Raw genomic sequence first — 22,120 nt, 5'->3', positions numbered from 1 at the left:
GTGAGTTTTGCACCCTTGTTGGCCGAGGTGTTTTGAGGTGATGGTGCTGACTGGGACCCTGCTGGTCCAGGCTCTGCCCCAGCTCCACCAAAGCTCCCCAGCACTGGGGCCACACGGCTGCTGCTGCTGCCAACAGGTGCTGTGGAGGCTCCTGGGGCTGCCACAAGCCTCAGCAGGGAGCTGAGAATAGCCACTGTGTCCTGAGAGCTTTAATGTGGTGCCAGCAGGATGCAGAGAAAGGCTTTTTTTTAAAAATAGAAACACAACTGTGTGTGTTTTCCTGCTGGCTGGAGGAGTCTCGGGGTGGCTGCTGGAGGAGGAGTGCCCTGCTTGGCCCCTGGGTTGGCAGGAGGCTCTCAGCTTTTCCCTGCATTCAGGATTTCCCCTGAAATCCTGCCTGCTGTAGGTGAAGTGCAAGTGCACAGCCTTAGGTAGTGCTGGGTCTCGAGTCTGGGCTGTTGCTTGGCCCTGCACCCACGGGGCTTGGTGACAAACGGGGCTTTCCACCAGCTCTGCTGCAGCTCCTGCTGGCTGCTGGGGCTGTACAGACTCACTGTGGTGGGAGGAGGATGAGGAGGGAGGCCTGTGGGGCAGAAACAGCCTGGAGACTGCACTGAGAGCTTTGGGGAGATGGCAAAGAAGAAGCTGGTGGGGGACGTGTGTCCCTGAGCAGCTCTGAACTGTCCCCTCTTGTCCCTCTGTCCCTTCACTGCCATCCCCTCTCCTGACACACTGCCCCTCTCCCTGCTCTGGGCATCAGGGCTGGTGGTGACAGAGGTTTGTGACTGCTGTGCCATGTGAGGGGAGGAGGAGGAGGAGGAGGAGGAGGAGGAGGAGGAGGAGGAGGAGGAGGAGGAGGAGGAGGAGGAGGAGGAGGAGGAGGAGGAGGGCTGTTGGCGGCCCCTGCCTCTCTGAGCACCTGCGCAGACAAGGCCCTGTTATGAAACTCCTTTTGCTGCTCCTGGCCCAGCCTTTAGCTGCTCCCAGCAGCCTGGCAGCCTCCAGGCTGGCATGGGCACGGTGCCTGCTGTGGGCTCTGCGTGGCTCCAGCCCCCCTGGCACTGCTGGGTGCAGCTCCTGCAGCTGGGGGATGCTCTGCTCTGCATCCCTGCTGAAAACTGCCCTTATCTCAGCAAGGTGTTTGCTGTGCCCTGCTGTTGACAAAGGCCGTGGCAGGGGTGAAATTGTGTTAAACAAACAGCTGGGGCAGATAGGGTGATGCAAAGCGGGGCTGTCGTCACCGAGCTCGGCGGGTGCGTAAATGAAACCCTCCTCAGGCTTGGCACTGCTGCAGGAAACACATCCCAAGGCCATCCTGCTCCCAGTGCCAGGGGCCAGTGGCACTTCAGGAGGGGCTGGCCTCGATGCAGCTTTGTGCTGCAGTTTGGTTTTTTGCCTTTCTTTACATATACACGTATTCATTCATGCTGCATGAAGATCTGTGTTGAAAGGCCCCGTGGTGGGGGCGTGGGTGTCAGCCTCAATTCTGTCCTGCCCATGGGCTGAACCCTGAGAAATTTCATTTTTGGGCAGAGTTCAAGCCCAGGAGCTGCTGGGAAGCAGTGAGTGCTGTGGGGCTGCTTCTGGCAGGGCCTCATGGCTGCTGTGCTTGCAGGCGTGGTGGGTCTGGGCCTCTCCCCAAAATCACTCCCAGCTCAAACCTTCAGGGAATGGGTGGACACATCCAAAAATAAAAGCAGCTCTGGGGTGTAGGTGTGGAGCATCCAGAGCTGTCCCTGGGATCAGAGGTAGCAGGAAGGTCAGGCAGGGTTGCCCCCAAGGTTGGTGGAGCCAGGACCCAAGAGATGCTCTGGGTCCATCTGACGTGAGGGGAAGCCCCTGGCTGTGGGTACAGGGAGGCAGCACCGTGCAGTGCTGGTGATAAGGGGGTTTTTTTTCAAGCTCTGCCCGTGGGAGGGAAGCACAAAGGCCATAGGTCAGCCCTGAGTTAATGGTTTACATCAGTGTTTACTTCGGTATTAATCACACCTGCAAATATCAACCACTTCCTATCATAAAAGCACATGTGTGCTTTTCCCTTCATGCTGCTGTCAGCTCTGATAGCAAATCTGGCAAGGAGAGGGGTGAGGAGGAGGAGGAGGAGCTGACCCCAGCCCTCAGCCCTGCAGAGGAGGAAGGTGAAGGTGTTGTGTGTGTGTGGCTGGGAAGATCTCTGCCCTTCCCTTGGCTCCTTATTTCCCTTCCACTTTGTGCTGTGTGGATGGAAGGCCCTGCAGAGCTGTGTGGGATCAGGGGTTTGGTTTGCAGAGCTGAGCATCCCTGCCCAGACTGGCTCCATTCAGAGCTGGGATCAGGGCTTTGGTTTGCAGAGCTGAGCATCCCTGCCCAGATTGGCTCCATTCAGAGCTGGGATCAGGGGTTTGGTTTGCACATTTGAGCTTCCCTGCCCAGATTGGCTCCAGTCAGAGCTGGGATCAGGGGTTTGGTTTGCACATTTGAGCTTCCCTGCCCAGATTGGCTCCAGTCAGAGCTGGGATCAGGGGTTTGGTTTGCACATCTGAGCATCCCTGCCCAGATTGGCTCCATTCAGAGCTGGGATCAGGGGTTTGGTTTGCACATTTGAGCATCCCTGCCCAGATTGGCTCCATTCAGAGCTGGGATCAGGGCTTTGGTTTGCAGAGCTGAGCATCCCTGCCCAGACTGGCTCCATTCAGAGCTGGGATCAGGGGTTTGGTTTGCAGAGCTGAGCATCCCTGCCCAGACTGGCTCCATTCAGAGCTGGGATCAGGGGTTTGGTTTGCAGAGCTGAGCATCCCTGCCCAGACTGGCTCCATTCAGAGCTGGGCTGTGGCTTCTTCTGGCCCCAAGGCAATGGGTCCCTTCCCTGCTCAAGCCCAGTGCTGGCTCCTGGGGAACAGTGACACCTTTAGACAGGGATGGGCTGGGCTGGCTTGGAGCATTTGGGCCGTTGTGACCCCGTTTGTCCCTGTGGGGCTCACGGGGAGGTCCTGGCAGGGTGGTGGCTCTGTCACTCCAGCCAGATGTGGCACAGCAGGACGTGGGACCTCGTGACCGTGGCTCGTGCCTGGGCTGCTCCTGCTCCTCACCCAGAGCCTCCTGGAGAGATGAGCCTGGGGTGAGTCAGCCAAACCCAGCGCTGGCTGCTGCTGAGGGCTGGAAGGAAGAGGAGGCTCCCAAAACAAAAACACGGCACTGAATAGGCCCCTAATTTTGTTTTTCTCAGATAAATGAAGCCAACACTCTTTATTTGTCTCCTTTAAACCCAGCCCCAGCCTGTTGCTGGCTGTGAGTCAGCGGGGATGCTTCGTGCTGCTGCCTTGCTGCCATTTACCTGCTCTGACTTTTTCCTGTGAGTTTTACAGCCCCTTCCCACCCACCTCCATCTCCTCCCTCCAGCCTCATCCCCTCATCCCCATTCAGTGACTTCTTGCTCTGCCTTGAGCCCAGCCTTGGTAACACCAGCAGGGGGGAAATTTCCTCTCTGGTATTTTTGGAAGTTCGTGCACTGCCCCACAGCCTCTGCCACACTGAGACCCTTCCCTCAGCATCCAGGGTGCTGCTCCTGGATCCCCACTTGGACATTTCATCTGCAGGACGTGCCAAGAACATTTCTGCTGCTGGGAAATGGGCTCTGCAGCACACGGGGGGCACGGGCCCCTGGCAGGTGGCTCTTATTTAAACCCAGGCCTCTCTTCTGCTGCCCTCCTTTGTGTGCCTCGAGAGGCTTTTGTTGCTGCCTGAAAAGGCTGAATGGCTGCTGCATCTGTCACCGAGGGACAGAAATGCTCAGCAGATGCCCCGGGCAGGGGGGGCTGCGGGGCTGGGGGGTCCCGAGCATCGCCCACCGGGCAGGGACCCCACGAGCAGGGGAGCACAGGGGACCCGGGGCTTGTGCAGTGCTGGGGGGAGCGAGGCCCCTTGTGAAAGCAGCGTGTGTGTAAGGGCTGCCTGTGTGTGTGTGAGAACTGCCTGTGTGTGTGTAAGGGCTGCCTCTGTGTGTGTGTAAGAGCTGCCTCTGTGTGTGTGTAAGAGCTGCCTGTGTGTGTGTGTGTAAGGGCTGCCTGTGTGTGTGTGAGAGCTGCCTGTGTGTGTGTAAGGGCTGCCTGTGTGTGTGTGTAAGGGCTGCCTGTGTGTGAGTGTAAGAGCTGCCTGTGTGTGTGTAAGAGCTGCCTGTGTGTGTGTGTGTGTGTGTGTGTAAGAGCTGCCTCTGTGTGTGTGTGTGTGTAAGAGCTGCCTCTGTGTGTGTGTGTATGTGTGTGTGTAGGAGCTGCCTCTGTGTGTGTGTGTGTAAGAGCTGTGTGTGTGTGTGTAAGAGCTGCCTCTGTGTGTGTGTGTAGGAGCTGCCTCTGTGTGTGTGTGTGTGTGTAAGAGCTGTGTGTGTGTGTGTAAGAGCTGCCTCTGTGTGTGTGTGTAAGAGCTGCCTCTGTGTGTGTGTAGGAGCTGCCTGTGTGTGTGTAAGAGCTGCCTCTGTGTGTGTGTAAGAGCTGCCTCTGTGTGTGTGTAAGAGCCGCCTGTGTGTGTAAGAGCTGCCTCTTCCTCGGCTCAGCTCCATCCTCCGCCCCATTGCGACATCACCCGCAGGAGCAGCACGGGCAGGGCATGCTGTGACATCTGCCTCCTTCCTCCACATCTGCCTCCTTCCTCCACATCTGCCTCCTTCCTCCACATCTGCCCCTCCTCCACATCTGCCCCTCCTCCACATCTGCCCCTCCTCCACATCTGCCCCCTCTGCTACATCCACCTCTCTCTGCCATATCTGCCCCTGCCACATCTGCCCCTCCGTGCCACTCCTGGCAGGGTTTTTAGCTGTCCCCTCGCTGTCACAGCCCCTCCACGCCTGCCTGGGTGCTCGGCTCGGGCTGTGCACTCGGCAGGGAGGCTCTCCCCGCTCAGTGCCATGGCTTGGGGTGTTCCTGGGAGCGCTGCGATCATTCAGCCTGGGAGAATGTGGCTGTGTGTGTGTGTCTGTGTGTGTGACTGTGTATGTCTGTCTGTCTGTGTGTGTGTCTGTGTGTCTGTGTGTGTGTGTCTGTGTGTGTCTGTGTGTGTGAGCTCACCTCTGCTCGGCCTCACTTGCCTCTCCTGTCTTGCTCTCTCCGATCCTTTCTCTCTGGGATCCTTTCTCCAACCTTTCCATTCTCCCCAAGGTGGGAGAACCTGGAGGATGGAGCCAATTGTCGCGTGGGTCATTTCCTCAGTGTCCACCCAGCTGGGGTGGCACTGCCCCATCCCTCTGCAAGGTGGGCAGCTGATGCCTGGTGCTGCCTGGCAAAGCCCCTTGGATGAAGCCAGGAGCAGAGGAATCCCTCTGAGCAGCCATCCTGGCTGGCAGGACAGGGCACACTGTGGGCAGGATGCTGCAGCCTCAGTATCCACCCAGCTCTGGTGCCACTGCCCCATCCCTCTGTGTTGGGGGAGATGAAACAGGAAAGCCTTATAAATATGATTGTCTGGCAAAAGAGTTTGAGAACATGGAAACTATAAGCGAGATTGAAATGAAAGCAAGCTTTGAGATCCCTCAGTTACTGAACAATTGGAAAACAATGGTGTGGCCACTGAAGGTGATCCCCTTTTGATGGAACAACACCCTCTGCTTGCAGACAGGCCCCAGGGTCAGAGCAGACCCTACAGCTTGGCAGAAGGGGCCCAAAGAGGAGTTTTTAGGGTTTAAAATGTAACACAGTATGGTAATGTAATGATTCTTATAGGCTGTATGTAAATGCTACAGGATTTGTATCTTGGACTAGATTGGTCAGTGAGAATCAGAATATTCAACACAGAAGAAGATTTATTGTATTGTAACGGGAACTTTGTGCTCTTACCCCTTTTACTCTCTTATGCTTTTACTCTCTTGCCCTTTTACTCTCTCACCCTCTCATCCTCTCTCCCCCTCTCTTCTCTCAGTCCTGCTCCAGCTGTGGCTGGCAGCTCCCAGCAGGGCCCTGCACCCAGGCCCTTTGCAATAACCCACAAGTTCCCAGCCCTGGCTGCAGAGATCTCTCGTCTCTGTCTGTCCCAACCGTGCTACCCCCAATGTTCCTACACCTCTGCAAGGTGGGCAGCTGATGCCTGGTGCTGCCTGGCAAAGCCCCTTGGATGCAGCCAGGAGCAGAGGAATCCCTCTGAGCAGCCATCCTGGCCGGCAGGACGGGGCACACTGTGGGCAGGACGCTGCCGGACCCGCGCGTGCTCCTCCTCCGGACACGTCACCTCTGCTCTCTGGCTTTCCCCGGGCAAAACAAACGTTTGGATGAGGCTTTCATCTCTTCTGTTGGGGCTTCAGACTCTTTCTGTGGCTCTTTGGGCGTGGGCAGAGCAGAAATGAAGCCCAGCTTGGGAAAGTCCTGTCACCAGGGCAGCAGGGCAGGCTGTGGTGGGTGGAAGCAGCGGGGATGGGGTTAATGTAAAGATTTATGTAAGAGCCACGATGATGTGGGGGAGGCTTCCTGAGCTGCACCTTTAATTGTTACTGCCTTGTGGTTGAACCATGAATTTCCCTCTGTTTGGTAACACAATTCCTCTCAGGGGCTCTGGGACTCTTGATTTTATTTCTCTTTTGTAGCTCATAAACAGCAAAAGCGGAACCGAGCTTTGCTGCTTCCATGTCCTTCTGCTGCCCTCTCCCTCCCAGCCCTGTCTGGCAGGGACTGGGGTGGCTTTGGGCTCATTACCTGTGGGCTTCCCAAAATATTCTGGCATTCCAGGCTCAGCTCAATGCAGGGAGAGGTGGGAACAGCCTGTGCAGAGCTTCCAGCCCTGGCCCTACAAATGTGTAAAGCAGCTGACGCCAGTTGGCAGCGAGTTTGCAGGGGAAGATTAGAAGAGGAAAATCCTTTGAAGAGAAACCCTTTTGCTTTATTAGGAAAAAATGCTCCTTGCCCTGTGCTAGCAGGGTCAGGGAGTCCAAAGGCTGTGTGTGTGTGATCCAGGCTGGGGGAAGCTCTGCTTTGCTTCCCTGCTGATAATTTGGGGGATGGCAGCCTGCCTCTCTTCGCTGTAGGTTTATTCTTACTGCAACTCAAGGAGAGTTTCTTTTAACCCCTCTGGTGCAGACAGGTCCTGAGGGGGGCTCCTGGGGGTGGTTTGGTGCCACCCCTGTTGGAGGGGTGGGTGCTGTTCTGCTGGGGGCTGAGGAGAATCGGGTGGGATCAAAATACACACAGGAATAAAACCACCCTGCCTGCAAGAGCAGCTGCAGAGCCTGGGGTGAGCCTGGGGCAGCCCTGGAAAATGGACAGCTCAACAAACACCCCAGTGTGAGCCTGAGCCTCGCTTTCCATGGAAATTGCCCATGGAAGGTGAGTTTTTCCTCTTGCCCATCTGAGTGTGCTTGGCTCACCAAGGGGCAGCAGCATTTGGGGCTGGGGTGGCACCCTCAGTGAGGAGGGACAGAGGGACAGGAGGGACAGTGGGACAGTGTCCTCAGTGACCTCCTGCCGTGCCAGGGGAGGAGGGAGCTTCCTTTTCCCAAGTGTCTGACTCATGGAGCATCATCCCAGGAGGGGGCGGCGAGACTGAATCAGTGGTGCCTGAGGACACGCGGGGAGAGGGAACGTGAGCGTGGGCAGCCCCTTCCTTCCTTCCTTCCTTCCTTCCTTCCTTCCTTCCTTCCTTCCTTCCTTCCTTCCTTCCTTCCTTCCTTCCTTCCTTCCTTCCTTCCTTCCTTCCTTCCTTCCTTCCTTCCTTCCTTCCTTCCTCCCTCCCTCCCTCCCTCCCTCCCTCCCTCCCTCCCTCCCTTCTCTCCCTCCCTTCTCTTCCTTCTCTCCCTTCCTTCTCTCCCTTCCCTCCACTTCCTTCCTCCCACCCTTGCTGTGCTTGTCCTCAGGTGCTGGGGGGGAAATTCTGTTCTGTGTAGTGCTGAGCTCTTCCTTGGAGCTGAAGCTGATTTTTGATGCCTGCAGGACCAGGCTGGAGCCTGGATTTGGGGTTGGGTTTGCTCAGGCAGTGCTGTTCTCCTGCAGGAAGCCCTGATGAGCTGTGGTGTTTTCAGGAGTTGCTTCCAGGGTTTGTCTTTCCAAGGTGGGGAAGAGCCCAGAGGTGCTGCTGGAGCTTGTGAGGAGCCTGTGCTGCTCTCAGGGTGCTGAGCACATCAGGCTGGGCTGTGCCATCCTCTGCTGGCAGCACTGTGGGAGCTCTAATGAAGCTAATGAGGTGTTTAGAGGAGCACAGGACTAATTTCCCTCGCAGCATGGAAAGGCTCCTGGGGGAGCTGAGCTGAGCCAAGGCACAGGATGGCAGCAAACGCTGTCTGCCCAAATCTCAGAGGTGTCAGGCTGCTGGGAGGGAGCTGGAATGCGGCTGAAAGCTGAATTTCCTCCCTAATTGCCAGCAGGGTGGAGCGGCTCTTTGCCTGCTCTCCCTCCTTTCCTGCAGGGAGGTGCCCCAGTGGGGAGCAGAGATGGGATGGAGCAGAGCTCTGGGCTGGCACAGCTCTGTGGCTGTCCCCTGTGCCCTGCCATGCTGAGGGGACACCGGGGTGCTGAGGATGGTGAGCTGATGTCTGGAGATGTGCAGTGTGTTGGGAAGGATGAAAGTTTGACAAGGATGTCTCACAGATATGTGTGCTTAGCAGAAAGATTTTTAAATGTAGAGCCTGATGAAGGAATAGAGATGGAAACAAGTTTTGATATAGAAGAAAGGAATTACTGAGCCAGTTTTACTGGATAACTAAAGAGGCAAAAGGTGTCTTAGTTAGAAGGGGTTTTTATGGCTTAGAGCAAAGGATAAACCCACCCCAAACAAGAGGATGTTTTTACCAAGCAGAAAGCACAGGCAAACAAGGCAGCAAATGGTGCAAGTAGAAAAAAAGGCTCAGAATTTTCTACTGCAAGAAAACTGAAAAACAACTTCTAGCTTAAACTGTAATGTACTAACTTTGAGTGACTGGAGAACAGTAACATGAATATGGTAATTACAGCAGTTATGATGGGCTATAGGTAATAGTTAAGGTATAGATTGGTTCTACTGTATTAAGATGCTCAGCAAAGTCTAGAATGCATTGTGACCAAAAGAAAAGTCTAGAATGCATTGTGACCAAAATAAAAGTAAATAATGCAATGTAACCAAAAGCAAAGTATATAATGCAGTGTAACCAAAAGAAAAATCTATAATGCATTGTGACCAAAAGAAAAGTCTAGAATGCATTGTGACCAAAACCAAAGGGTCTCCAGGCCTGCCTGCAGCTGGAGCTGACAGCTGTGGGCACAGCTCTGTAACGTCCTGGATACAATAATCTGCATTTTGCAGAGCTGCCTGGAGTCCCACATCCCTCATTCCGGCTCTCACAGCAGTGGCTGCAGATCTGAAGCACCTGGAGCATCCACCAAAGGGATGCAGCTCCTCCTGCCCGGGTTGGCTCGGAGGTGGTGGCAGAGCTTCCTCTGCAGCCAGTGCTGCCCTTGTGCCCTGCCCGGGGACACTTGTGTAACACAAGGATCCGGTTACTGCCCTGGGGCTGCCCAGCCCTCCTCTGCAGCAGGAGCAGGCAGGAAATGCAGCTTTTTCTGTCTGAAATAATGAGGAGTTGGATCTCCGAGGAGCCCTTCTTTGGAAGTGTGAAAAACGCCATTTGCTTGTTTTGAAAAATTTAAAAGTTTAATAGTAATAAAAATAGTAATATAGAAATATATAATAGCAATATATAAATATATAATAGTATTATATAATTATAAATATAATAGTAATATGTAAAAATATAAATATAATATTAATATATATTGAAATAGTAATACAATTAGAATAATAATAATTTGGACCATTTGGATTAGGACAATATGAGACAATAAATACAAAGAGTTACAGACAGTCTGGGTACCTCTTTCTGGGCAAAATAAGCCTGAAAAAGGCCCCACGTTAACAGAGGATTAACCCTTAAAAACAACAGCCTGTTGCATATTCATACACCTCATCCATGATGCATAAATTCCATTCAAACACAGGATTCTGTCTGGGCAGGGTCAGCTTCTTCCTCTGAATCCTGATGCATCATCCTGCCCGAATGAGGTGGGAAGAAGTTCGTTTCTCCTGATAATGGAGCAATAAATTCTCTTTCTCTGAAAGATTCAGGTGTCCCATGGCTGCTGTCTCAGTGTGAGTCCTTTCTTTAGGAAAAAACGTATCCTACACAGCACAGTTTCAATTTTAACATTATGTTATAGCCTAAAACTATATTTAACACACTACTTAAGAGAATTAATACAGCATCACTTTCTAACCCAACACATATAATATTCATTTGAATATTTGTGAAAAACCAGTCATAAAATACATGCATTTTTCACAGAAAAAGAACAGGAGGTAAGAGCTGGAAGAGCTGAACTGAGAGCAGCTGTTGGGAGTTGAGCAGCTTGGCCATGGAAGGGTTAAGCCTGGTTGTGCTCCAGATTACTGGGTTGCAAAATCAGCTGGGGTGGGATGGGGGCACTCATCCTTGCTGAACCTCAGGGGAAACACGAGGTGATTTTCCCATCCCGTCCTCCTTGTAGGGAGCCAAGAAACACAAACCCTGCTGCAGCCACAGCCTGTCCTGGGCGCCAGAGCTGGACCAGGGACAGGGACAGGGCTGTCACAGCCCAGATACCTTGGATGTGGACAGGACATCACCCACCCCAGCTTCTCTGCTGGCTGGGGAATGGGAGGGGAGGGTGGCAGCTCTGGGAGCTGCTGCTCCCACCTGAAAGGACAGACTGGTGGCAGGGCTGCTCTTGCCCCATCGCTGTGCCATGCCCAGCACACTCCTGGCACCCAGGGCACGGGGATCCAGTGCCTGTGCTGAGGGCAGGAGGTTTGGGGTGCAGCTGGGGCTGGGGGCTGCCTCTGCCATTCTCAGGAGCTTTTGCTGGTCACCATGACCCCGAGAAATGTTCAAAGTCTCTTTTCCCAGCCCGGCGCTTGAAGAATGAGTTGGAGCTCTTCAGTGGTTCTTCATTTCTCTGTCTCAAGGTTGTTCATTGTTTCTTATCTATAAAATTTTTCTCCTGCCCTGCTGAGGTCCATCCAGCAGGACAGTTCCAGGCACTCTGCCTGCCCCCAGGGTCGTGTTATATCTTTATACTAAAAACTGCCTGTACAATATTTACAATTATTTTCCAATACCTATCACCTGTGTTAGACAGTGAGCTTCTACTCTAAACCAATCCAAAAGTGCCACCATCACAGCAGAAGATGGAGGCCAAGAAGAAGAAGGAGAAAGGCTGGACATGCCCAGTTCCCTCCATCTTGCCCCTTGAACCCCCATTCTAAAAACCCCAAAATCTACTTTTTTCCACCCCATGATAACTTCACTATTATTCTACCTAAACTGTTGTGGCTTGCTGATCTTCATCTAAGGTTGGTGATTTGCTCCATAATCAATCCCAGAGGTGTTTTGGGCTCTGTGCCAGGGTCTCTGAGCCCCCTGGCAGGGCTCTGGGCTGTTCTGGACAGCCAGAGGGATGTGCTGGGTTCCGACATGCCATGGCTTGCCTGTTGGGTTATGCTCTTTTCTGACCCAGAGATGGGGCAACCGAGAGATGTTTTAAAAGCTTTTATTCCATTTTCAGTCTCATGTGAAGGGTGAGACAATAGAGGTGTTACAATTCACACCATCACAATCAGAAGTTAACTATTTCCTAATTACAATACACTATAAGTGTTTCTTGTCTACCAGCTTTGTTAATATCATAAAATATACTGGGAGTTCATTAAAATCATAGAGGAAATATTCTTAATATCATAAAATATAGTCAGAGTTCATTAAAATCATAGAGGAAATATGCTTGCCTGTTGGATTATGCTCTTTTCTGACCCAGAGATGGGGCAACCGAGAGATGTTTTAAAAGCTTTTATTCCATTTTCAATCTCATGTGAAGGGTGAGACCATGCACCCTTCATATACAATTCACACCAGCACAATCAGAAGGCAACTATTTCCTAATTACAATACACTATAAGTGTTTCTTGGCCTATCAGCTTTCTTAATATCCTAAAATATACTGAGAGCTCATTAAAATCCTAGAGGAAATATTCTTACAACCTGACAGTGTTAGGTCATAAGAGTCAAACACACTTTTCAATCCTTCCTGCAGCAGCAGTGGGGAGTGCATGTGGCCTTCAGCTCCCCCTCACACTGCTGCCACCAGGAACATTTCCTAAATTTACCAAACCATTGCCTTAATGAGGCCTAATCTGCTCCTCTGGAAGCCTCTCCATCACCTGTCCATGGTGCAGGGGATGGAGGGAGCAGCTGGATCACAGCTGGGTGTTCTGAGAGCACCAGGGCAGCTCTTTGCTCTCTTTGCTCCCAGAGCTTGTCTGGCTACAAAAACAAACGTCAGGGCCGTGCTGGGGCAGGTAATGGAGGCTGCTGCTGCTGCCTCCTACTTCATTAGAAATCCAATTAACCTCCTATAAAAGCACTCAGAGTGACCTCTAAAAACGGGATGTATTTTGCTGTACCTCTGCTGTTTGTCTTGTGCACAATGATGTTAACTAGCTGCTTCCTGCTGGTCCATTTTCCCGGAGCATAATTACAAATTGTTTTGTTTTTCTCTTTTCTCTTCGGCTTCCTGGCTCCCCTCGCCAGGCTCTTCAGAGTGGGGCTGCAAAAAATAGCCAGGCTTTTCTCCAGCCCCCTCTGCATGGCTCCTCAGGGGGCTGGTGTTACTCTTGCTTATGGTTTTGGCTTCTGCAGGATGCAGTTTTTAGGGTAATTAAGCAATAGAGGAGCAAGGAGAAGGTGTCCATGTCCAACCTCCTGCCCTGTCTTTGCCCCAGGGTTGTTGGTGTGAGTGATGTCAAGTTGTGCAAAGGTTGGATTTGGCCACTTTGCTCCTTGCAGAGCCTCTGGGGCTTTGGTGCCAGCAGCCTCCCACAGGTTCCCACAGGTTTCCTCTGCCTGGGGAAGCAGGAGAGGAGGTGGGAGAGGTGTGACCAGAGCCTGGGATGGTGTTTTGGGTGGGTGGCTGAAGGGCAAATCCTCTCTGTGCCTTTCCCTGGGGCAAAGGATGAGTGCTGCTCTGCCAGGGCAGCACCATCAGGGAGTGTTCCATCTGGAAATGGGCACTGTGTGGATTTTGGGAGTTAATCCTTGTTCCTGTGAGATCCCTACTGCACTGAGAACCCCCCCCCTGGGTCCTGCAGAGCATCCCAGGGCTGATGCTCCTCTGCTCCTGGGGAGAGCTCAGAGGGGTCAGAAGGACTTTTCTGTCTGAATCTTGGTAAAATGACCAAACCTGCTGTTTCCTGCAGGTGTATCCACATCCCCCTGTGTGTCCACATCCCCCTGCTCACTCTGCTCCAAGGGGCAGAGCTGCTCCAGAGGCTGAGCCTGGCCCCAAAGGCTGCTGGAGACAGGAAGGAAAATGAGCTGTGCTCAAGAAAGACACGTTTGTTGTTCTATATTTAGGAACACAATAATTAAGTCTGGCTGTTTATCCTGACAAACAGCATAACTAATAGTCTATGGCAGATAAACAAATCCTTCCTGCACCTGGGAACTCTGAGTTGTCTTTGGGAAGGGCACGGGGCTCATTAAAGAGCTGTAATTTAAGGAACATCTGGATGTTTGCTTTGTGCCCTCCCCAGGCACGGGTGCTGGTGGGCTCTGAATTTGTGGTGAGGGAGCTTTTGTGGAGCAGCTGATGGTTGGGAAATGATGCAGGGCAGCAAAGCAAAGGTGAGGCTGAGGATGCTCGGTGGCACCCAGGGGTGCAGCAGTGGAGGTATCAGGGTGCACAATGGCTCATAAATGCAGTAGGTCTTGCTGGTGGGGCACTGGGAGGTGGCAGGGAGCCTGAATAAGCTTTTATGAACCTTGACAGGAAGGGCAAGCTGAGGGCAAACGGCATCTCAGAGTTCCCACTAGATGGGGATGGAGGCATGATTAGAGTGCTCTGTGCGCCCGCAGGGAGCACCCGCTGCTCGCCCCCGCGTCCTCTCTGGTGGCCACAGAGCCACCCGGGGGCCATGACCCTGCTGCCCGGGGGCGTCCTGGGGCTCACAGGGTGTCCCTTCTCCCGCAGATGCTGCAGGACTGCCCCAAGGCCCGCAGGGAGGTGGAGCTGCACTGGCGAGCGTCGCAGTGCGCGCACATCGTGCGCATCATGGACGTCTACGAGAACCTCTACCAGGGGAGGAAGTGTCTGCTCATCGTCATGGAGTGGTGAGCACCCGGGCCACGGGCACTGCAGGGTGCTGGGGGGCTGCCAAAAGCGGGGTGGGCACCTTCCAGCCTTGGGGATGCAGCTGTGGGGATGGCATCCCGGGCAGGGTGGTGTGGGAGGGATGGGCACAGCCAGGGCTGCTGGCTCTGAGTCATCCTGAAAATGCTCAGCTCAGAGCCTGTGGTTCTCACAGGTGGGTCATAACCAAACTGCCTTTGGCCACCAAAAGCTGGGGGAGGCAGCAGGTTCCTGGCAGGCTGTGGTGGGGCAGTGACCGAGCTGGCAGCGCTGGTGCCGCCCTGGCACCGCCTGCAGCAGCAGCAGCAGCAGCAGCAGCTGTGCTTTGGGTAGGAGCTTGGTATCAACCTGGGGACGAGGAGGAGGGATGAAGGGGAAAGTATTGAAACCACATCCCAACCGCAGCTGTGATTTGATGCAGCTTCCTTGCCAAAACCTCTCCTCTGGCAAGCTGGTAGATCGCCCGGGGGGGCAGCGGGTGCAGGAGCAGTGCCAGGGCACGTGGCACAGCAGCCCCCAGAGCAGCTCCTGGGGGGAAACAGGCACCTGAGAACCTGCCTGGCACTCTGGGCAGCCAGGGATGGGGAAGGGGAGGCAGCAGGGAGAGAAAGAATGGCTGAGGGGTAGGAGGAGAGTCCCCAGGACTGTGTGTGTGAGCGAGGGATGCTCCGGGGTAATGTCCCTCACAAGGCAGGGTTTGATTTCCAGCAGCAGGAGCAGGCTCTGGATCCCTCCTGACTGCTCTGCATCCCTCCTGACTGCTCTGGATCCTTCCTGCTAGGCTCTGGATCCTTCCTGCTAGGCTCTGGATCCCTCCTCTCAGGCTCTGGATCCCTCCTGACTGCTCTGGATCCCTCCTTCCAGGCTCTAGATCCCGCCTCTCAGGCTCTGGATCCATCCTCTCAGGCTCTGGATCCCTCCTGACTGCTCTGCATCCCTCCTCTCAGGCTCTGGATCCCTTCTGACTGACTCTGGATCCCTCCTCTCAGGCTCTGGATCCATCCTGACTGACTCTGGATCCCTCCTCTCAGGCTCTGGATCCTTCCTCTCAGGCTCTAGATCCCTCCTCTCAGGCTCTGGATCCATCCTGACTGCTCTGGATCCATCCTCCAAGGCTCTGGATCAATTCTCCCAGGTTCTGGACCCATCCTCTCAGGCTCTGGATCCCTCCTGACTGCTCTGGATCCCCCCTCCCAGGCTCTGTGCAGCAGAGGATCCCAAGAGCTGCAGGCTATTGCTGCTGCAGATGTCACTGAATGTCAGGGAGATGCTATCAGCAGTGCTGAGAAAGCCAAACTGTTCCTGCTTCAGGCAGATAAGGCAGGGCCAGGAAGTGCCATTTTCCCTGCTCTCATGGAGAATTCTCCCATACCTCAGTCCTGATCTCTGTGGGAGCTGCATTTCCCCTGAGGCTACCTGGGGAGGGAACCCACCAGTGGTTCTCCAACACCTCCCATGGGACCTGGCTGTGCTGCAGTGGGGTCCAGCCTCTGTGCCCCAGCTTGGGGAGCCCTTTGTGACACTGCTGGTGTCTCACCCTGAGCTTTGCTCAGCACTTCTGTGCTGGGTCATGTGCTGCTGAGGCAGTTGGCTCGTGAGCAAAAGGAGGCCACGTGTGCTGGGAGTGCTCTCACCAATTTCAAGCCACATTTGCTGCCTTTACTGTAAATGTGTTTTTGTGGCTGCTGGGGCGGCCACACCCGCCCAACGCTGAGCCTCTGCCCTGCTCCTTTCGGGAAGGAGGAGGCTCTGAAACGCCCCAGAACACCAACCCAAGGTCCTGCATGGAGAAGGGGATTGTTTCCTGCTCAGCAGAAGAGGGTTTGGCGGGAGATGGAGCCACTGTCATGGATATATTTTATGAAAAATCCTTTTGCTAGGATGTTTTCTCCTGAGAAGCTGAGAGGTCTCAGAAACAAAATGTAAACAATAATTATCTGCTGCTGTGGAATGCAACAGGTGCATCTGGGATTGGTCTCATGGGGTTGTTTTTAATTAATGGCCAATCACAGTCAGCTGGCTCAGACTCTCTGGTCAGTCACAAGATTTTATTATCATTCTTTTCCTTGCAAGCCTTCTGATGAAATCCTTTCTTCTATTCTTTCAGTATAGTTTTAATATATCATTTCCTTTGAATATAATATATATAATAAAATAATAAATCAGCCTTCTGAAACGTGGAGTCAAGATTCTCATCTCTTCCCATGTGGAAGTTGCCTACAAATTCAACAAGCCATGGTGTGTAACAGCATCTCCTCTCTTCCAGCTTGGATGGTGGGGAGCTCTTCAGCCGCATCCAGGACAGGGGAGACCAGGCCTTCACAGAACGGGGTATGAGCCCACACCCTGCTGGCCTTTCATCCCCTCCATCCCCTCAGTGTAACACCCTGGTCTTTGAGTGCCCTCCATCCCCTCAGTGTAACACCCTGGTCTTTGAGTGCCCTCCATCCCCTCAGTGAACACCCTGGCCTTTCATCCCCTCCATCCCCTCAGTGTAACACCCTGGTCTTTGAGTCCCCTCCATCCCCTCAGTGAACACCCTGGTCTTTGAGTGCCCTCCATCCCCTCAGTGAACACCCTGGCCTTTCATCGCTTCCATCCCCTCAGTGTAACACCCTGGCCTCTCAGTGCCCTCCATCCCCTCAGTGAACACCCTGGCCTTTCATCCCCTCCATCCCCTCAGTGAACACCCTGGCCTCTCAGTCCTCTCCATCCCCTCAGTGTAACACCCTGGCCTTTAAGTCCCCTCCATCCCCTCAGTGTAACACCCTGGCCTTTCATCCCCTCAATCCCCTCAGTGTAACACCCTGGCCTCTCAGTGCCCTCCATCCCCTCAGTGTAACACCCTGGCCTTTGAGTCCCCTCCATCCCCTCAGTGTAACACCCTGGCCTCTCAGTGCCCTCCATCCCCTCAGTGTAACACCCTGGCCTTTCATCCCCTCAATCCCCTCAGTGTAACACCCTGGCCTTTCATCCCCTCCATCCCCTCAGTGTAACACCCTGGCCTTTCATCCCCTCCATCCCCTCAGTGTAACACCCTGGCCTTTGAGTCCCCTCCATCCCCTCAGTGTAACACCCTGGTCTTTGAGTGCCCTCCATCCCCTCAGTGAACACCCTGGCCTTTCATCCCCTCCATCCCCTCAGTGAACACCCTGGCCTCTCAGTCCTCTCCATCCCCTCAGTGTAACACCCTGGCCTTTCATCCCCTCAATCCCCTCAGTGTAACACCCTGGCCTCTCAGTGCCCTCCATCCCCTCAGTGTAACACCCTGGCCTTTGAGTCCCCTCCATCCCCTCAGTGTAACACCCTGGCCTCTCAGTGCCCTCCATCCCCTCAGTGTAACACCCTGGCCTTTCATCCCCTCAATCCCCTCAGTGTAACACCCTGGCCTTTCATCCCCTCAATCCCCTCAGTGTAACACCCTGGCCTTTCATCCCCTCCATCCCCTCAGTGTAACACCCTGGCCTTTCATCCCCTCCATCCCCTCAGTGTAACACCCTGGCCTTTCATCCCCTCCATCCCCTCAGTGTAACACCCTGGCCTTTGAGTCCAGTCCATCCCCTCAGTGTAACACCCTGGCCTCTCAGTCCCCTCCATCCCCTCAGTGTAACACCCTGGCCTTTGAGTCCAGTCCATCCCCTCAGTGTAACACCCTGGCCTCTCAGTCCCCTCCATCCCCTCAGTGTAACACCCTGGCCTTTGAGTCCCCTCAATCCCCTCAGTGTAACACCCTGGCCTCTCAGTCCCCTCCATCCCCTCAGTGTAACACCCTGGCCTTTGAGTCCCCTCCATCCCCTCAGTGTAACACCCTGGCCTTTCATCCCCTCCATCCCCTCAGTGTAACACCCTGGCCTTTCATCCCCTCCATCCCCTCACTGTAACACCCTGGCCTTTCATCCCCTCCATCCCCTCACTGTAACACCCTGGCCTTTCACCCCCTCCATCCCCTCAGGGGCTCTTCTGGATCCCCAGCAGAGTTCTGCACTCAGGGAATGAGGGATGTGGGTGCAAGGGGCCCTGCTTTTCATGTTTCCTTGAGAATAGGGTTAGGGGGTATTTTCTCAGCTACTCCCACACTCCTGTCCATCCCAGTCCTGTCAGAAACACCCACCTCCCTCAAAAAGTTAAGTCCATGTGCTGTGGTTCTCAAAGGTCTCATAGGTCTCACTTCCTCTACTCCTCTGGCCACGAGAAGCAACCACACAACCCAAACTCTGAGCCCGTTGCCCCCTTGACTTCCCATCCTAAGGGGAAACCTTTCCCAGCTGCATTCCTTGCTGCTTGGGTGTCCTAAACAGTGCAAGCCCCTCCTTGGTATTAGGGTCAGGGGCTGGGCTCTGCACCATCCCTTCCCCTGGAGTTTCTGGGAGCTGCAGGCTCCTTCCCCAGGGATGGGGAGTGACACAGACTCTACGGAAAGGGGGACTTCAAGCACAGCAAACCCCTTTGACCTCAGCCAGGTTCTTTGGCTCCTGGTTTGTAGAGCTCCCCAGGGAGCAGTGCCCTTTTTAACTTGCTTCTGGAGGCTTCTGATGGTTTCTTTGCTGCTTCAGAGGCTTCAGAGATCATGAAGAGCATTGGGGAAGCCATCCAGTACCTGCACTCGATCAACATCGCCCATCGGGACGTGAAGGTACCACCCTGAGCCCCCCTGGCCCAGCCCTGCTGCTCCATGAGGCATTCACATTCTCTGAACAGAGATAATAATTCTCTCTCCCAGGATTTTTCCTGGGAAAGGCAGTGAGAAGCTCAGAGGAAAACAATTCTTATCTCTGCTTGCTCCTGCTGTTGTTTAGCACGTGTGGAATGTGTTATGGGGATTGTTGACTGAAGAAGAAGGGTGTTTAGACTGATTGACTGATTAGAAAAAATACCTGTTTAGACTCATTCACTATTAGAAAAAAGCTGTGTTGTGACTGTCTGGAGACAGTCACAGGTTTTTCTGTAGTATTTCTTTAGTGTACTATCTTTTTAGTGTAGTATCTTTTTAGTATAATGTGAAAAACGCCAATCACTTGTTTTTAGAATTTTAGAAGTTTAATAGTAATAAAATGGTTATAAAAATAGTAATACAATTACAGTAATAAAAATTTGGACAATTAGGATTTAGTTCAATATGAGATAATAAGAACAAAGAGTTATGGACAGTCTGGGTACCTCTTTCTTTTACCTTTTCTGTCTAAATGGTCAAACCTGCTGTTTGGTAAAATGGCCAAACCTGCTGTTTCCTGCAGGGTGGGGGTGTGTTTCCACATCCCCCTGCTCACTCTGCTCCAAGGGGCAGAGCTGCTCCAGAGGCTTTATCACCAGCAGCCTCACAGCTTGTTTGTAAAGACAAATTTGCTATTCCTCTCAATCCCATATCCCTGATTTCCTGCTTGTCACCCAAGGTGGGTCCGAGAGGACTGGGTTCAACAGCAGAGCTCAGCACATTCCTAAGCTAAGGCACAGGCTTAACCCTGTGGAGCAGCATCCTGGATACCTCAGGAGGAATATTCCCCAGGAAAGCTGTGTTGGGTGTTGGGGTCACCCTCATTGGTAGCTCACTCCTTGTCCCCTGTGTGTCCCCAGCCAGAGAACCTCCTGTACACCTCCAAGAGGCCCAACGCCGTGCTGAAACTCACTGACTTCGGCTTCGCCAAGGAAACCACCACGCACAACTCGCTGGCCACGCCCTGCTACACGCCCTACTATGTGGGTGAGTGTAGGAACATCAGGGGTAGGATGGTGGGGATGGATGCAGATGAGAGATCTCTGAAGGCAGGGCTTGGAATTTGTGGGTTATTGCAAAGGGCCAAGTGCAGGGCCCTGCTGGGAGCTGCCAGCCATAGCTTGGAGCAGGACTGAGGGGGAGAGAGAGGTAAAGAGAGTGGAGTTCCCATTACAATACAATAAATCTTCTTCTGGTCTTGGAATTTGTGGTTTATTGCAAAGGGCCTGGGTGCAGGGCCCTGGGGGGAGCTGCCACCCACAGCTTGGAGCAGGCCTGAGAGAGGGAGAGAGAGGTAAAGAGAGAAGTAAAGAGAAAGGTAAAGAGAAAGAAGGCAAGAGTGTGGTAAAGAGGATGAGACAGCAAGGTTCCCGTTACAATACGATAAATCTTCTTCTGGTCTTGGAATTTGTGGTTTATTGCAAAGGGCCTGGGTGCAGGGCCCTGCTGGGAGCTGCCAACCACAGCTTGGAGCAGGCCTGAGAGAGGTAACGAGAATGGTAAAGAGAGAGAAGGCAAGAGCATGGTAAAGAAGATGAGAGAGTAAAAGAGGATAAGAGAGTAAGAGAGTGAGGTTCCCATTACAATACAATAAATCATCTTCTGTGCTGAATATTCTAATTTTCACTGACCAATCTAATACAAGATACAAATCCTGTAGCATTTCCATACAGCCTATAAGAATCATTACATTACCACACTGTGTTACATTTTAAACCCTAAAAACTCCTCTTTGGGCCCCTTCTGCCAAGCTGCAGGGTCTGCTCTGACCCTTGGGCCTGTCTGCAAGCAGAGGGTGTTGTTCCATCAAAAGGGGATCACCTTCAGCTGGCCACACCATTGTTTTCCAATTGTTCAGTAACTGAGGGATCTCAAAGCTTGCTTTCATTTCAATCTCACTTATAGTTTCTATATTCTCAAAATCTTTTGCCAGACAATCATATTTATAAGGCTTTCCTGTTTCATCTTTCCCAACAGGTGAGTGCCTGGGGGCTGGCCTTGGGGGTTGGTGTAGGAGTGTACCCCCTCTTAACAGAGTGACAAAACTATCTTTTGTCCCCTTAAAAGGAAAGAAGCCCAGAAGTTTCTCTCTTCGATTAAGTGAAAAAACTCATAGGACCCAAAGGACTTCACCTCAAACTTAAGGATAGCTAATTGGACAGAAGGCAAAAAGTCCTGCCTGGGCAATTTAGTAGAAAAAAAAAGAGAACAAAGAAACTAATTGCTTTTGTAAAGTGTTTTATCAGGAGCAAGAATGTCTAGCACTTAGCACAGTTTTTCTCTGTTGGTTATTTTGCCTTTTATTAAACCTTTTTGTTTCCAACACTGCCACAGAAGCCATCCTGAGGATTTTTATGCCTCCAAGGGTAGCTGAGCTATCTTGAGTGTGTTATAGGCCTCTGAGAGCATATAAGACCTGGCTTAAAGAAGTTTCTATAACACATTTGTAGGACTTAGGGGGGTTTGGAGGATGCCATGTGCAGCCCCTCACCTCTGCATCCAGCCTGGAGCCTGCAGCAGGGAGCTGGGGGCTGCTACAGGCAGCGCTTCCCACAGTGGCTCTTGGTGTTTCCATGGCGTGTCAGAGCCCTCTCACTCAGTTCTTACACTTGGATTTAGGATTTTATTTCTGTTTTTACCAGCTCCAGAAGTGCTGGGCCCAGAGAAGTACGACAAGTCCTGTGACATGTGGTCCCTGGGTGTCATCATGTACATTCTGTAAGTCTGAGGGTTCCTCTCCCTCTGCAGGGCTCAGCTCCTGCTCCTGGCACTGCCTTGTGCCCTGTAGGTGCTCCTGGGGAGGGTTTTGGGGTGGCACATTGACTCTGTTCCCCCTCCTGGTGCAGGCTGTGCGGGTACCCCCCCTTCTACTCCAACCACGGGCTGGCCATCTCTCCTGGCATGAAGAAGAGGATCCGAATGGGCCAGTACGAGTTCCCCAATCCTGAGTGGTCCGAGGTGTCAGAGGAAGGTAAACGTGGTCCCTGTGGGGCCTGTCCCCAGGCTGAGGGCTCCTTTTGAGGGCTGGGAGGAGCTCAAACCCCTGGTTGTGGCAGGGGTCACCTCTCAGCATCTGCACCTCTGCTGGAGAGGCTTTTGCTGAACGGTTTGGGCAGGGTCAGGTGTGTGGCACATGGGAGGGCACACAGGGGCTTTGGGGCTGGGACTGGAGCTGAGGAGAGCCCCCCAGGAACCCCTGGCCCCTGACCCTGCCCCAACCCCTGCAGTGAAGCAGCTGATCCGAAACCTGCTGAAAACAGACCCGACC

General features: G+C 53.1%; 1 protein-coding gene across 1 annotated transcript in view; it reads left to right on the top strand.

Annotated features, from left to right (window-relative positions):
* The window catches only part of MAPKAPK2 (MAPK activated protein kinase 2), a 40,850-nt gene that overhangs the window by 15,226 nt on the left and 3,504 nt on the right, over positions 1-22,120 (top strand). The window contains exons 2-8 of the mRNA XM_071450088.1: positions 13,983-14,122; positions 16,408-16,472; positions 18,695-18,774; positions 19,713-19,839; positions 21,495-21,570; positions 21,699-21,823; positions 22,080-22,120. The exon at positions 22,080-22,120 is cut by the window's right edge and continues 45 nt beyond it. Coding sequence (XP_071306189.1) covers positions 13,983-14,122; positions 16,408-16,472; positions 18,695-18,774; positions 19,713-19,839; positions 21,495-21,570; positions 21,699-21,823; positions 22,080-22,120 — 654 coding nt within the window. The remainder of the gene's footprint in view (positions 1-13,982; positions 14,123-16,407; positions 16,473-18,694; positions 18,775-19,712; positions 19,840-21,494; positions 21,571-21,698; positions 21,824-22,079) is intronic.

The sequence above is a fragment of the Agelaius tricolor genome, unplaced genomic scaffold, assembly GCF_023055355.1.
Source record: "Agelaius tricolor isolate 1412-34295 unplaced genomic scaffold, bAgeTri1.0.p SCAF_30, whole genome shotgun sequence".
NCBI lineage: Eukaryota > Metazoa > Chordata > Aves > Passeriformes > Icteridae > Agelaius > Agelaius tricolor.
The sequence above is the reverse complement of the archived record's forward strand: the minus strand, read 5'-3'. Positions and strand labels throughout refer to the sequence as shown.